The sequence below is a fragment of the Littorina saxatilis genome, linkage group LG1 (assembly GCF_037325665.1).
Source record: "Littorina saxatilis isolate snail1 linkage group LG1, US_GU_Lsax_2.0, whole genome shotgun sequence".
In the NCBI taxonomy this organism is placed as follows: domain Eukaryota; kingdom Metazoa; phylum Mollusca; class Gastropoda; order Littorinimorpha; family Littorinidae; genus Littorina; species Littorina saxatilis.
The window spans coordinates 107,968,204-107,983,066 of NC_090245.1; the positions used below are offsets into that span (position 1 = coordinate 107,968,204).

At 47.3% G+C, this 14,863-nt stretch overlaps 1 protein-coding gene across 4 annotated transcripts in view; it reads right to left on the reverse strand.

Annotated features, from left to right (window-relative positions):
- The window catches only part of LOC138949430 (TP53-binding protein 1-like), a 129,615-nt gene that overhangs the window by 37,842 nt on the left and 76,910 nt on the right, over positions 1–14,863 (reverse strand). For 3 of the 4 annotated variants that reach the window (XM_070321282.1, XM_070321259.1, XM_070321266.1), the window contains exons 28-33: positions 13,864–13,945; positions 12,200–12,403; positions 8,421–8,545; positions 7,272–7,406; positions 6,367–6,546; positions 5,531–5,629 (exon numbers count right to left, since the gene is read on the reverse strand). In XM_070321282.1, the coding sequence (XP_070177383.1) occupies positions 5,531–5,629; positions 6,367–6,546; positions 7,272–7,406; positions 8,421–8,545; positions 12,200–12,403; positions 13,864–13,945 (825 nt within the window). Of the gene's footprint in view, positions 1–5,530; positions 5,630–6,366; positions 6,547–7,271; positions 7,407–8,420; positions 8,546–11,491; positions 11,533–12,199; positions 12,404–13,863; positions 13,946–14,863 lie in introns of all 4 variants that reach the window. The other variant, XM_070321274.1, reaches the window with a different exon arrangement.

Sequence of the window (14,863 nt, forward strand, 5' to 3'; positions counted from 1 at the left end):
TGCCTGCGTGTGAAGACTGCAAGACTGCTGGCTCTGATTTAGGACTAGCCAATCGTCTAAATATGCACGCAGACGAATGCCTTTTTGCCTGACCAGGGAACAAAGTTGTCGTGTCACCATTGTGAAGACCCAAGGGGCCAGAGACAAGCCGAAGGGGAGAGCCCTGAACTGATAGATCTCTGTTGCCCATCGAAATCTGAGCCACTTTCGATCTGACGGATGCATGAGTATATGAAAATACGCATCCGTCAGATCGATTGATGTTGCCCAATCCCCTGGTCTGAGTGCCTCCCGAACGGAAAAGGGAGTCTCCATGGTAAACCGAATCTCCCGGAGGAATTTGTTCAGTGGGGACAGGTCTAAGACTGGACGCCACCCTCCCGAACTCTTTGGGACTACGAATATCCTCCCGTAAAAACCCGGGGAGTTGTGGTCTGAAACAACTTCCACTGCTTCCTTTTGAAGAAGAGCAGCGATTTCCGACTGAATTGTGGCCTTTGCCTCTGGTTTTGCCGGAAACTTGAATGCAGGAGGTGTTCTGGTAAGAGGCGCTTTCTGCTCTTTCCAGAGCAGCCTGAACCCCGAACGTACTATCCCCACAATCCACTGACTGTTTACATGCTGTAACCAGTAGTGAAGGGCCCGGGAGGGGCCGCCCGCCACCAAAAGGGTGGGGGCTGTGGGGATGAGTAGCTCGGGGCCTCGTCATTGGGGGTTAGGTTTTCGACCCGACCCCCTAGCATTGCCGAAAGACGGCTTCTTCTTGGGGTAAGGAGCGCCCCTGCCTCTACCCCTAAAAGAGGACTGTGAATGCTGAGAGCCGCGTCCCCGATTAGCAGAAGAGAAAGACGCTTTAGGTGGACCCTGCTGTTTGGCCTGAGGCTTAGCGAGACCATGTTGGGCAAGCTTTGCGATCGCTAAGTCCCTAGCGTTTTGTGTTTGCTTGTCAAGCGCGTCAAGTGAAGGTTGACCGAGCAAAGACCCCTCTGTGAAAGGAGAGACCTTGAGCAAGTCCAAAGTAGACTTGTCTTGAATTCTAGAGCCAGACAAGAAAGCGTCTCTGCGCGTGAAAACCGCATGTGCGTACAACCGTGCCGCGACTGACATTTGTTCGGCTGAAACCTTAGCCAAAGAGGCCAGGAGTATGGGAACGTCTTTCACGCTAGCGTCGTTTCGAAATTCGAAAGGATCCAACGACACCGCGATCGACCGAGAAAGAGATCTAAGAAGTGTCTCTGAAAGAGACGCAAGTTCCAACGAGTATCTTCCCGTCTCCTCCAAACCAATCAATGCACCTTCGGAGTAAGTGCAAGGTTTGTCAAAACGATAGACATCCTCTCTGAGGTTCGCCAACTCCGGAGTGACCGGAAGCGGTGCACTCGGCAAAGCGTAAGTCTCAATAAGGCTGTGGTGACGACGGGAGAGAGTAAACTTGCGTGCATGAAACGAAGTGCTCGCCTTCCGTAACTGGCCTGAGGCAAGCCATGGCTGAGCAGCATCAGGCGCCTGACCGTGTGCAGTCAGTAAAGGCACAGTATCCACAGGCAAGCTATTCTCAGAACCCGAAGTTCTAGCCAGCACCTTGGAAAGTTCGTAAGCAACAGAAGGAGACTCGCTAAAACGATATCCCTGAACTTCCGTTAAGGCAGGGCGGAAATCACCCACCGCTGAGGGTGGTGGTGCCGCAAAGCTCGTCGTAGCTGTCACCCCTTCAGCGAAGTACTTGGCAGACACCTGAGCTGCAGTAACCATAGCTGGTTTAAGTTTGAGTGACAACTTGACATCGACTTCCTCCTCAGACAGTGAGTGAGAATCATCGAACTCCGAATCTGCTGTGGCTGGACCGTGAAAATCACTGTGACTAGCTGCGTCACTAAAACGATCCACCACAGGCGAGGCTGATTGCAAAACGGAAGAACCGTGCAAAGCCTGCCCGAAAGCAGCATCCTGCCCAGAGGGAGGAAGTTGAGACTTGTTTACATTCACCGGAGACATACCAGTCTGCCTGTGAGTAACACTGTCTCGTTGTCCGGTGTCGACCCCCCGTGAGTTCCGCTTGCTAAGAGCGATAGCCTCTGAGAAAGTCGAACTTTCACCCCCCGGCCGTGGCGGGGGGGCTACTAGTTCCGGCCCAACTTGTTGTCCGGTGTCGACCCCCCGAGTTCCGCTTGCTAAGAGCGATAGCCTCCGGGGAGTCGTACTTTCACCCCCCGGCCGTGGCGGGGGGGCTACTAGTTCCGGCCTAACATGAACACTTTCACCAGAGAACCTGGCTACCGGTGAACTTGACAAACCTGAAGAGCGTGAAACCGCCCCTTGAACGAAGTAATCACCCTGCTCTGCGTGCACGTCGGCCGACGTGATAGTGCATGAAGGCGGAACCTTAGCGTAAGCCAGCGAAGCCACTCCGCCCACCCCCGCTGGGAGCGAGTGCAACTCCTTACGAGTAGCATGCAAATCAGCTGCAAACTGCTGTTGTTGTGCAAACATGTTATTCATATTGACAGAAAACTTCTCAAAAAGGGAGGAAAAATCATCTTTCGCACGAGTCTTGTCTTTACCACTACGTCTCTTCTTGGCTGAAGGAGCCTTACTTTTAGCTTCTTTCAGTACAGGCATGACTGGGCTATCGGGGTCCGAAATATTAACGGACATGGTAGTTTGCGAAACTGGATCATGAACCGAGACGGTAGTACTTTTGCCTGTCTCTTTATGTGTGACCTTACTAGGCGAACACTCAGCAGCCATTTGCCTAGTCTGAGGCTTCTTTCTCTCTTTGTCAGCCATGCTGACGAAAACAAACAGTCTAAGAAACGTAAACACGAAACAGACTGCAAAACGGAGAAAGACACAAACAAACAGGAGCCGAACAAATTAGAAAGAGCTCACCCAATCTTGCTTAGGCAGGGACCTGTAGAACGGGGTGAAAAAACTGCTTGAAAAACAGTAGTAGGCTGAAAGCCTTTAGCGTAGCTGTGAAAACACGTCCGAGCTGATCGGAGGCTGAAGTAGGAGTGACGTTCTAACATGGCGCCGGGTGGGTCTCGCGTGATAGGTCGCGAGAGCGGTATGACCTTGACTCTTGTTAACTTGGTTTGGGTCAAGGCCGTTCTTTTTTAAGGGGTTGCTTCCCCTTTAGGGGTGAAGCGTAGTTCAGTGTCCAAGCTATTAATCTGAAGTTAATGCTAAATGTGAGTCGGGTTAAGATATGTAATTTAATTTGGTGTTTCTATAACCCACCCAACTCTAACAGGATATTTTGGTGTTTCTATAACCCACCCAACTCTTCTAACAGGATATTTTGGTGTTTCTATAACCCACCCAACTCTTCTAACAGGATATTTTGGTGTTTCTATATCCCACCCAACCCTTCTAACAGGATATTTTGGTGTTTCTATATCCCACCCAACCCTTCTAACAGGATATTTTGGTGTTTCTATAACCCACCCAACTCTTCTAACAGGATATTTTGGTGTTTCTATAACCCACCCAACTCTTCTAACAGGATATTTTGGTGTTTCTATAACCCACCCAACCCTTCTAACAGGATATTTTGGTGTTTCTATAACCCACCCAACTCTTCTCACAGGATATTTTGGTGTTTCTATATCCCACCCAACCCTTCTAACAGGATATTTTGGTGTTTCTATAACCCACCCAACCCTTCTAACAGGATATTTTGGTGTTTCTATAACCCACCCAACTCTTCTTACAGGATATTTTGGTGTTTCTATAACCCACCCAACTCTTCTAACAGGATATTTTGGTGTTTCTATAACCCACCCAACCCTTCTAACAGGATATTTTGGTGTTTCTATAACCCACCCAACCCTTCTAACAGGATATTTTGGTGTTTCTATAACCCACCCAACCCTTCTAACAGGATATTTTGGTGTTTCTATAACCCACCCAACTCTAACAGGATATTTTGGTGTTTCTATAACCCACCCAACCCTTCTAACAGGATATTTTGGTGTTTCTATAACCCACCCAACCCTTCTAACAGGATATTTTGGTGTTTCTATAACCCACCCAACTCTTCTAACAGGATATTTTGGTGTTTCTATAACCCACCCAACTCTTCTTACAGGATATTTTGGTGTTTCTATAACCCACCCAACTCTAACAGGATATTTTGGTGTTTCTATAACCCACCCAACTCTTCTAACAGGATATTTTGGTGTTTCTATAACCCACCCAACTCTAACAGGATATTTTGGTGTTTCTATAACCCACCCAACTCTAACAGGATATTTTGGTGTTTCTATAACCCACCCAACTCTTCTTACAGGATATTTTGGTGTTTCTATAACCCACCCAACTCTAACAGGATATTTTTGTGTTTCTATAACCCACCCAACTCTAACAGGATATTTTGGTGTTTCTATAACCCACCCAACTCTTCTTACAGGATATTTTGGTGTTTCTATAACCCACCCAACCCTTCTTACAGGATATTTTGGTGTTTCTATATCCCACCCAACTCTTCTAACAGGATATTTTGGTGTTTCTATAACCCACCCAACTCTTCTAACAGGATATTTTGGTGTTTCTATAACCCACCCAACCCTTCTAACAGGATATTTTGGTGTTTCTATAACCCACCCAACCCTTCTTACAGGATATTTTGGTGTTTCTATAACCCACTCAACTCTTCTTACAGAACATCTTCCCTGCACACTTGGTCTTGGCTTGCGTGTACACGCAAAGGGGGTTAAGGCACTAGCAGGTGTGCACATAAGTTGACCTGGGAGATCAGAAAAATCGCCCCCCGTAGCCCACCAGGTGGGGCCGGGATTCGAGCCCACAACCTTCCGCTTAGAAGGCCAGCATCTTATCCAATAGGCCATTGCGCCCGTCATATGCTGTGAATCAACAGACTTTAAGTAGTCAATGTTCCTCCCTGTGCCAGCACTGGCCCCTCTGCACTCTCAAACAAACCTTCAAATAGTAAGATAAGGTAAGGTAAGGTAAGGTAAGGTAAGGTATGTTCATTAACTGCACACAGTCCCCATAGAAATACCGGCTGCTTTATCTCAAGGGAAATCAAGGTGAACTAAAAATTCAAACTTTGGATACAAAGTCTCAAAATAATCAAACTATGATGTGAATCAACAAACTGCAGTATGCAAACCCTGACTGGGCCAGCATCAGGCTCTTAGCTCTGTCAAACCCTGACTGGGCCAGCATCAGGCTCTTAGCTCTGTCAAACCCTGACTGGGCCAGCATCAGGCTCTTAGCTCTGTCAAACCCTGACTGGGCCAGCATCAGGCTCTTAGCTCTGTCAAACCCTGACTGGGCCAGCATCAGGCTCTTAGCTCTGTCAAACCCTGACTGGGCCAGCATCAGGCTCTCAGCTCTGTCAAACCCTGACTGGGCCAGCATCAGGCTCTCAGCTCTGTCAAACCCTGACTGGGCCAGCATCAGGCTCTTAGCTCTGTCAAACCCTGACTGGGCCAGCATCAGGCTCTTAGCTCTGTCAAACCAGCGTGCAAGTAATACATAGCCAGTGAAACCAAACTCAACTTACCCACTCTGGCTTTGCGTAATGGCCGTTTCTGTGTCTCAGGGGAGACCACTACTGCACCCAAAGGGCTGAAACTCTCCCTCAGCGCTTTCCTCGGTGTCTCTGTGGGATAGAGCAAACATACACTCACAGCAATATACAGACGCCAAAAAGTACACAAGCAAACAAATCAGCACATGCACACACAGACCGGCACTCTCTCCCCACATCACACACAGACCGGCACTCTCTCCCCACATCACACACAGACCGGCACTCTCTCCCCACATCACACACAGACCGGCACTCTCTCCCCACATCACACACAGACCGGCACTCTCTCCCCACATCACACACAGACCGGCACTCTCTCCCCACATCACACACAGACCGGCACTCTCTCCCCCCATCACACACAGACCGGCACTCTCTCCCCCCATCACACACAGACCGGCACTCTCTCCCCCCATCACACACAGACCGGCACTCTCTCCCCCACATCACACACAGACCGGCACTCTCTCCCCACATCACACACAGACCGGCACTCTCTCCCCACATCACACATACAACAATGACAGCATCACATCAACTAGCCATGCCACAATAGGTATGAGCTAAGTTTGTGGGATCATTACAAAAAATCAATACTGACAAGGGCAACAACCGCTGCCTTAGAAGTGCAGCAAACCGATTGCCTCCCCTGGAGACAATATTCTCAGATTTGGTGTAATTGTTATACCTTCCATGTTGCGATTTTTTATTTTAACTTTTTAACTTCCGGCAGTATGGGGTTTAGTAGCGTTTTCGGTAAGTCTTTGCCTGCGAGGGAATGAAGAAAGAAAATTCAGGTGACTTACGCCGCTTGTCAACCGTCTTGGCCTGTTTGGGTGTGGGGGTGCTCGTTGCCATGGGACCCATTTTCCTCTTGCGAGCAGAGCTCTTGGAGGTGCTGGCCCCTCCCCCAACCTGGGTTCTCTCCCCTGTCGCCTCCTGCCCGTCCTGTGACCGCCCTGCACGTGTTGCCTTGGGCGACGAGGCTGGACAGAGAAAGGAGCAATTCATTCATTAAAATGTCCTATGTTCCATGCTGACCGTGGGAGACGGGACGCATGCTGACCGTGGGAGACGGGACGCAAGGTGTGAGTCACATCATGCTGACCGTGGGAGACGGGACACAAGGTGTGAGTCACATCATGCTGACCGTGGGAGACGGGACGCAAGGTGTGTTACACCAGGGCTGAGGGGCATGAAGCGATAGTGGGAGCCATCCAACCGGGTGAGATCTAACCACGGCGTCTGATTCCTTGAAATCACAACAAATCTCAATTTGAACCAATCCAACACCGTAGCCGGCTACCACCCGGTTGGTAACTTTCTTGTGCACCTTGGCCCTGGTTGCCTTGGGGACAGACAGTGGAGGGAACCAGTGAGTCATGGCTTTCATGATGAAATGTCATAATGTGCTGGGCTCTTCTCAACATGTTCAGCAAATCAGAACTTAAAAATTGCTATTGATATCTGTACTTAAGAAAGTAAGCGAGTGTGTGTGTGTGTGTGTGTGTGTGTGTGTGTGTGTGTGTGTGTGTGTGTGTGTGTGTGTGTGCGTGTGCGTGCGTGCGTGTGTGTGTGTTGTGTGTGTTGTGTGTGTGTGTGTGTGTGTGTGTGTGTGTGTGTGTGTGTGTGTGTGTGTGTCTATGCCCACCTGTCAGGAATCACCAAAGTTTCCAAGCGATACACAGAACAAAATGAAGCAAAGACTGACCTCTCCTATTGTGGTCGTCTCCCCTGTTGTCCTCGTCGTCAGAGGGCGCAGCACTGGTGCTGGCTTTCTGAATCCTCGGCACGCCCACTGCCGGTGACCCCTTGGTACGCAGGCGCTTACCCAGGATCACGTTGTCTGAAACACAGAGATATAGCTAGGTGCTGATTGTTGTATAAAGATGGGTTGAGGACAAGATTATAATGCAAGGACATATGCATTAGTGATTAGGCAAACACACATGTTTGTGTCAGATGAAAAGGCCAATAAATGAGGGTCCTTTTTTACATTTAGTCAAGTTTTGACTAAATGTTTTAACATAGACGAGGAATCGAGACGAGGGTGTGGTGTATGTGTGTGTGTGTGTGTGTGTGTGTGTATAACGCGATTCCGAGAAACTACTGTACCGATCTTCATAAAACTTTACATGAGAGTTCCTGAGTATGATATCTCCACCCATTTTTGTCATTTTTTTGATAAATATCTTTGATGACGTCATATCCGGCTTTTTGTGAAAGTTGAGGTGGCACTGTCACGCTCTCATTTTTCAACCAATTTGGTTGAAATTTTGGTCAAGTAATCTTCGACGAAGCCCGGACTTTGGTATTGCATTTGAGCTTGGAGGCTTAAAAACTAATTAATGAGTTTGCTCATTAAAGTTGTCATTAAAAGCGATTTTTTGCAAACAGATTCAAAATTGATTGCATCGTATTCTTCATCAAATTCTGAATCTAAAAATATATACATATGTCATGTTTACTCTTAAAATGTGATCACAATTAACGAAAACAGGTTAATTAGTACTACGATTAAAATTTAAGAAATCGATCCAAAAATGATTTCATTTTATTCTTTATCATTTACTGATTCCAAAAACATATAGATATGATATTTTGTATTTAAAACAAGCTCAGAAAGTTAACAATACAGAAAAGCACGCTTTCCCTATTAGCGCAATACGCTACCGCGCTATTCTGGCTTGTCGATTTCACTGCGTTTTGCACGTGGAAAATGAGCGATTTCCTTCTCGTGGGATTGACGAAGCTGCATTGTCTTGGTGAAAAAATGCAGTGCATTCAGTTTCAATCCGTGAGTTCGACAGCTTGACTAAATGTAGTAATTTCGCCTTATGCGACTGAGCAAATCACCCACCTAGTGAGACATCGGCAGTGTTCATGATCGACATGTCTCCCTCTCCGAACGTTGCCTTGTACTCCTCGTCACTCAGCAGACACGACGCCTGGTCCTCCGACAGCAACAGGTCTGTTCGCTTACACCTGACAGGACTGGACATCGTTAGTTGACACAACAGGTACGTACACTCTGTGAAGACCCTTTACCTGTATCCTGTTAGCTACACTCTGTCCAACACTTCCTCAGCCCTGCCCCCCCCCCCCCCCACCCGACAGCCCTGCCCCCCGCCCCCCCCCCCCCCACCCCAGGCCCCCCCCCCCCCCCCCCCACCCAACAGCCCTGGCCCCCCTCCCCCCCCCCACCTGAAATCCCCGAACGTTTTTTTCATTTTTTTGATAAATGTCTTTGATGACGTCATATCCGGCTTTTCGTGAAAGTTGAGGCGGCACTGTCACGCCCTCATTTTTCAACCAAATTGGTTGAAATTTTGGTCAAGTAATCTTCGACGAAGCCCGGGGTTCGGTATTGCATTTCAGCTTGGTGGCTTAAAAATTAATTAATGACTTTGGTCATTAAAAATCTGAAAATTGTAAAAAAAAATAAAAATTTATAAAACGATCCAAATTTACGTTCATCTTATTCTCCATCATTTGCTGATTCCAAAAACATATAAATATGTTATATTCGGATTAAAAACAAGCTCTGAAAATTAAATATATAAAAATTATTATCAAAATTAAATTGTCCAAATCAATTTAAAAACACTTTCATCTTATTCCTTGTCGGTTCCTGATTCCAAAAACATATAGATACGATATGTTTGGATTAAAAACACGCTCAGAAAGTTAAAACAAAGAGAGGTACAGAAAAGCTTGCTATCCTTCTTAGCGCAACTACTACCCCGCTCTTCTTGTCAATTTCACTGCCTTTGCCATGAGCGGTGGACTGACGATGCTACGAGTATACGGTCTTGCTGAAAAATGGCATTGCGTTCACTTTCATTCTGTGAGTTCCACAGCTACTTGACTAAATATTGTATTTTCGCCTTACGCGACTTGTTTTATATTTAGTCAAGTTTTGACTAAATATTTTAACATCGAGGGGGAATCGAAACGAGGGTCGTGGTGTATGTGCGTGTGTGTGTGTGTGCGTGTGTGTGTGCGTGTGTGTGTGTGTGTCTGTGTGTGTGTGTAGAGCGATTCAGACTAAACTACTGGACCGATCTTTATGAAATTTGACATGAGAGTTCCTGGGTATGAAATCCCCGAACATTTTTTTCATTTTTTTGATAAATGTCTTTGATGACGTCATATCCGGCTTTTCGTGAAAGTTGAGGCGGCACTGTCACGCCCTCATTTTTCAACCAAATTGGTTGAAATTTTGGTCAAGTAGTCTTCGACGAAGCCCGGACTTCGGTATTGCATTTCAGCTTGGTGGCTTAAAAATTAATTGATGACTTTGGTCATTAAAAATCTGAGCATTGTAAAAAAAAATAAAAATTTATAAAACGATCCAAATTTACGTTTATCTTATTCTCCATCATTTGCTGATTCCAAAAACATATAAATATGTTATATTCGGATTAAAAACAAGCTCTGAAAATTAAATATATAAAAATTATTATCAAAATTAAATTGTCGAAATCAATTCAAAAACACTTTCATCTTATTCCTTGTCGGTTCCTGATTCCAAAAACATATAGATATGATATGTTTGGATTAAAAACACGCTCAGAAAGTTAAAACAAAGAGAGGTACAGAAACGCGTGCTATCCTTCTTAGCGAAACTACTACCCCGCTCTTCTTGTCAATTTCACTGCCTTTGCCATGAGCGGTGGACTGACGATGCTACGAGTATACGGTCTTGCTGAAAAATGGCATTGCGTTCAGTTTCATTCTGTGAGTTCGACAGCTACTTGACTAAATATTGTATTTTCGCCTTACGCGACTTGTTAGTTTTAAGACCACCCGTCTCAATTTAAGACTCCCCCCTTGTATCACCCTGGTTTTCCCAATGTTCTGTTTATAACATCCTTTAACTACATTTTAAGACCCCCTCCGTGAGAAGCTGATTGACTCACTTTCAGAGATGTTAAAATGTAAATGGGTGTCCCCCATGGTGTCCTTCCCAGCCCAGTGTCTGTACTGCTTGGTCAGTCAAAGCCTCAATACATGATGTACTGCTTGGTCAGTCAAAGCCTCAATACATGATGTTCAGAAATATCTGTCGGGTTGGTATGGTTGTGTTTATTGTCCCATGGACAGATTGTAAGAAAAGGCCTAGCCTTAAATCTTTATCCTTGTAAAAGAAAGTTCAGTTGAGTTCAGTTCAGTTGAGTCAAACTTTCTCACATGACATTATGGGCCAGTCGCGAGCAAAGGGTGTGTCTAAAACCTGTGGACAAGGATCACGTTTTGAAAGTTTGCCTCACTAAAAGCAAGAGTATTCACTCTTACACACAACCCACACAAACCCGACAGAGTTATTTCCAGAATTCATCTCTTTACAGCGACACAAAGTTCACACTTCAGCGTATCATTTTCGACATGTCCACTTCAACAAAGCAAACCCAAATCCAGCCCACTCTTATAAGTTTAACTTGTGCTCCTTCATTATATCATAATTCCATGGCTTTGTAAATATATACTTTAATAAAAAAAACATTCAAACCATAAAAACAAAACCAAGAAAACAGAAGAACCAAGCTGCCACTACTGTCTCCCCTCTCCACTCACCTCTTAGTGGACCCGTCATCCATGGCAACGTCGTAGGCCACCTCCCCCTCTCCACTCACCTCTTAGTAGACCCGTCATCCATGGCAACGTCGTAGGCCACCTCCCCCTCTCCACTCACCTCTTAGTGGACCCGTCATCCATGGCAACGTCGTAGGCCACCTCCCCCTCTCCACTCACCTCTTAGTAGACCCGTCATCCATGGCAACGTCGTAGGCCACCTCCCCCTCTCCACTCACCTCTTAGTGGACCCGTCATCCATGGCAACGTCGTAGGCGACCTCCCCCTCTCCACTCACCTCTTAGTAGACCCGTCATCCATGGCAACGTCGTAGGCGACCTCCCCCTCTCCACTCACCTCTTAGTAGACCCGTCATCCATGGCAACGTCGTAGGCCACCTCCCCCTCTCCACTCACCTCTTAGTAGACCCGTCATCCATGGCAAAGTCGTAGGCCACCTCCCCCTCTCCACTCACCTCTTAGTAGACCCGTCATCCATGGCAACGTCGTAGGCCACCTCCCCCTCTCCACTCACCTCTTAGTAGACCCGTCATCCATGGCAACGTCGTAGGCCACCTCCCCCTCTCCACTCACCTCTTAGTGGACCCGTCATCCATGGCAACGTCGTAGGCGACCTCCCCCTCTCCACTCACCTCTTAGTGGACCCGTCATCCATGGCAACGTCGTAGGCGACCTCCCCCTCTCCACTCACCTCTTAGTGGACCCGTCATCCATGGCAACGTCGTAGGCGACCTCCCCCTCTCCACTCACCTCTTAGTGGACCCGTCATCCATGGCAACGTCGTAGGCGACCTCCCCCTCTCCACTCACCTCTTAGTGGACCCGTCATCCATGGCAACGTCGTAGGCGACCTCCCCCTCTCCACTCACCTCTTAGTGGACCCGTCATCCATGGCAACGTCGTAGGCGACCTCCCCCTCTCCACTCACCTCTTAGTGGACCCATCATCCATGGCAACGTCGTAGGCGACCTCCCCCTCTCCACTCACCTCTTAGTGGACCCGTCATCCATGGCAACGTCGTAGGCGACCTCCCCCTCTCCACTCACCTCTTAGTGGACCCGTCATCCATGGCAACGTCGTAGGCCACCTCCCCCTCTCCTTGCACCACGTGGGCCACCACGATGCCGGGGTCACAGATGCCGTCGCTACCGGCAACCAGAACGCTCTGGCCCATGGGGAGATTCTGCGCCATCACAAGATCCACCGCACGCACCGTCTTCTCCATGCCGTCCTCGAACAGCACCTTGAACCTGATTTCAACACCACTGGCAACGTGACTACTGTTACTCACACGGCTTTAACACTACTTAATGCCACAGTACCTATCTACCTTGAACCTGATTTCAACACCACTGGCAACGTGACCAGGGATCGCGTTTACCGGTAATTTCCGGTATTTTACCGGTTAAGATTCGCCAATACCGGAAAAAAAAGTGGATGTCAGTCAGACGTACCGATTGTTATTTGGTTTGACCGGTAAAAAAAAAAGTAGTAATTACAAAAATCGTTTGTCAGTACGAGGGGGGGAGAGGGGGAGAGAGAGAGAGAGAGAGAGAGAGAGAGAGAGACTCAGACTCAGAACTTTATTACAAAAGGAGAGAGAGAGAGAGAGACTCAGACTCAGAACTTTATTACAAAAGGAGAGAGAGAGAGAGAGAGAGAGAGAGAGAGAGGAGAGAGATTTGGATGGCTTGTTGTGACAGCGCTACAATGTTGCGATTATGTCTCCATTGATGACACTTGGTGTCAAGGTGTCAAACATGACGTCAAAAATAACAAGGAGGCGAGCTCCGAAATGTCTTTCAGTACGATTGTGCCAGATCTAAAGTATTTGCTAGCAGATTATTTGAGCAATGTAGGTGGTCAGGGAGCGGAGAAATCTTTCTTGTCGCCGAGAAAAAGATCTACACACACAGACATCAGACATCATACTTTTCGCGCCATTTCTTTCGGTTCCCGGTCCATCGTAAAATCTTTCAGTTTATGAGAAACTGAAAGACAATAAGGGACGGCGTCTAACTATAGCCGACATAGCATCATACCGGGAAATCACGTACTCACACCAGCTTAGATCTTTGTCTACATACAGTTGATTATTGTGAGGCGAAAGTGAAACTGTAACAGTAAGTAACTAGTGAGTAAGTCTTCCAGTTGCGTGATTACTATTTGCTTTCCTATTTTATTTCGGAAGTCTCTCTCTCTCTCTCTCTCTCTCTCTCTCTCTCTCTCTCTCTCTCTCTCTCTCTCTCTCAAAGCGGCTGCTGATGTGTCACTGTCAAGTTGTGCGACAGTTGCTTTGAGGGGGGGGGGGGGGGGAGAGAAAAAACGTCCGCATATCACTGACATTGATAAACACTGATTTAATGTATTGTAAGTCATTGTTTGTCTTTTACTGGTTGCCTTGGCAAGCTTACCGATTTTCGTGAGAGCCTTGTAGCCAGCTCATGACGTCATACCGGTTTGAAAAATACCTAGCGCGATCACTGCGTGACGTCTGTTACTCTCAAGGTTTTAACACTACTTAATGTCACAATACCTATCTACCTTGAAATACTTCTTCTGCGTTCCCGTTGTACCTTGAAATACAAACCTGACAAGAGTTATTTCCGAACATGGTCTCTTCCTGTTAAAACCACCGCCATGTCCACAAAGTGGATTATTCGCTACAATAGTCAAGTCCAGAGTAAAGAGGTACAAAATGTGCACATACTTGTTTCCAATGCCAGTGTTCAAACCAATGAACTTTGCCGGGTAGAAGAAGTTGTCCTTCCACCGACACATCACTCCCGCTCCTGTCAACACAAACACAGTAGAGTGTACACACAAACACATCTACACACAACAAAAAGGTACAAATTACAACACAAACTTCACGTGAATGATTAAATGCAGCATCCTTCCTGTTAAAACCATCAATTACAAAATGACAGATCTGTTGAGGCTTGACATGGGATGAGATCATCACCCACTTGAACACACACCCACAATGACAGATCTGTTGAGGCTTGACATGGGATGAGATCATCACCCACTTGAACACACACCCACAATGACAGATCTGTTGAGGCTTGACATGGGATGAGATCATCACCCACTTGAACACACACCCACAGTGACAGATCTGTTGAGGCTTGACATGGGATGAGATCATCACCCACTTGAACACACACCCACAATGACAGATCTGTTGAGGCTTGACATGGAATGAGATCATCACCCATTTGAACACACACCCACAATCAACAGGCCGGCTCATTGCAGTGTATAGCACAGAGGGTATATAGTCATGAATTGTGGCCACACATTCTCCACACTGACCCACAGAGTGCCACATTCTCCACACTGACCCCCTGAGTGCTACATTCTCCACACTGACCCCCAGAGTGCCACATTCTCCACACTGACCCCCGAGTGCCACACATTCTCCACACTGACCCCCCGAGTGCCACACATTCTCCACACTGACCCCCAGAGTGCCACATTCTCCACACTGACCCCCAGAGTGCCACATTCTCCACACTGACCCCCAGAGTGCCACATTCTCCACACTGACCCCCCGAGTGCCACACATTCTCCACACTGACTCCCTGAGTGCCACATTCTCCACACTGACCCCCAGAGTGCCACATTCTCCACACTGACCCCCTGAGTGCCACATTCCCCACACTGACCCCCAGAGTGCCACATTCTCCACACTGACCCCCTGAGTG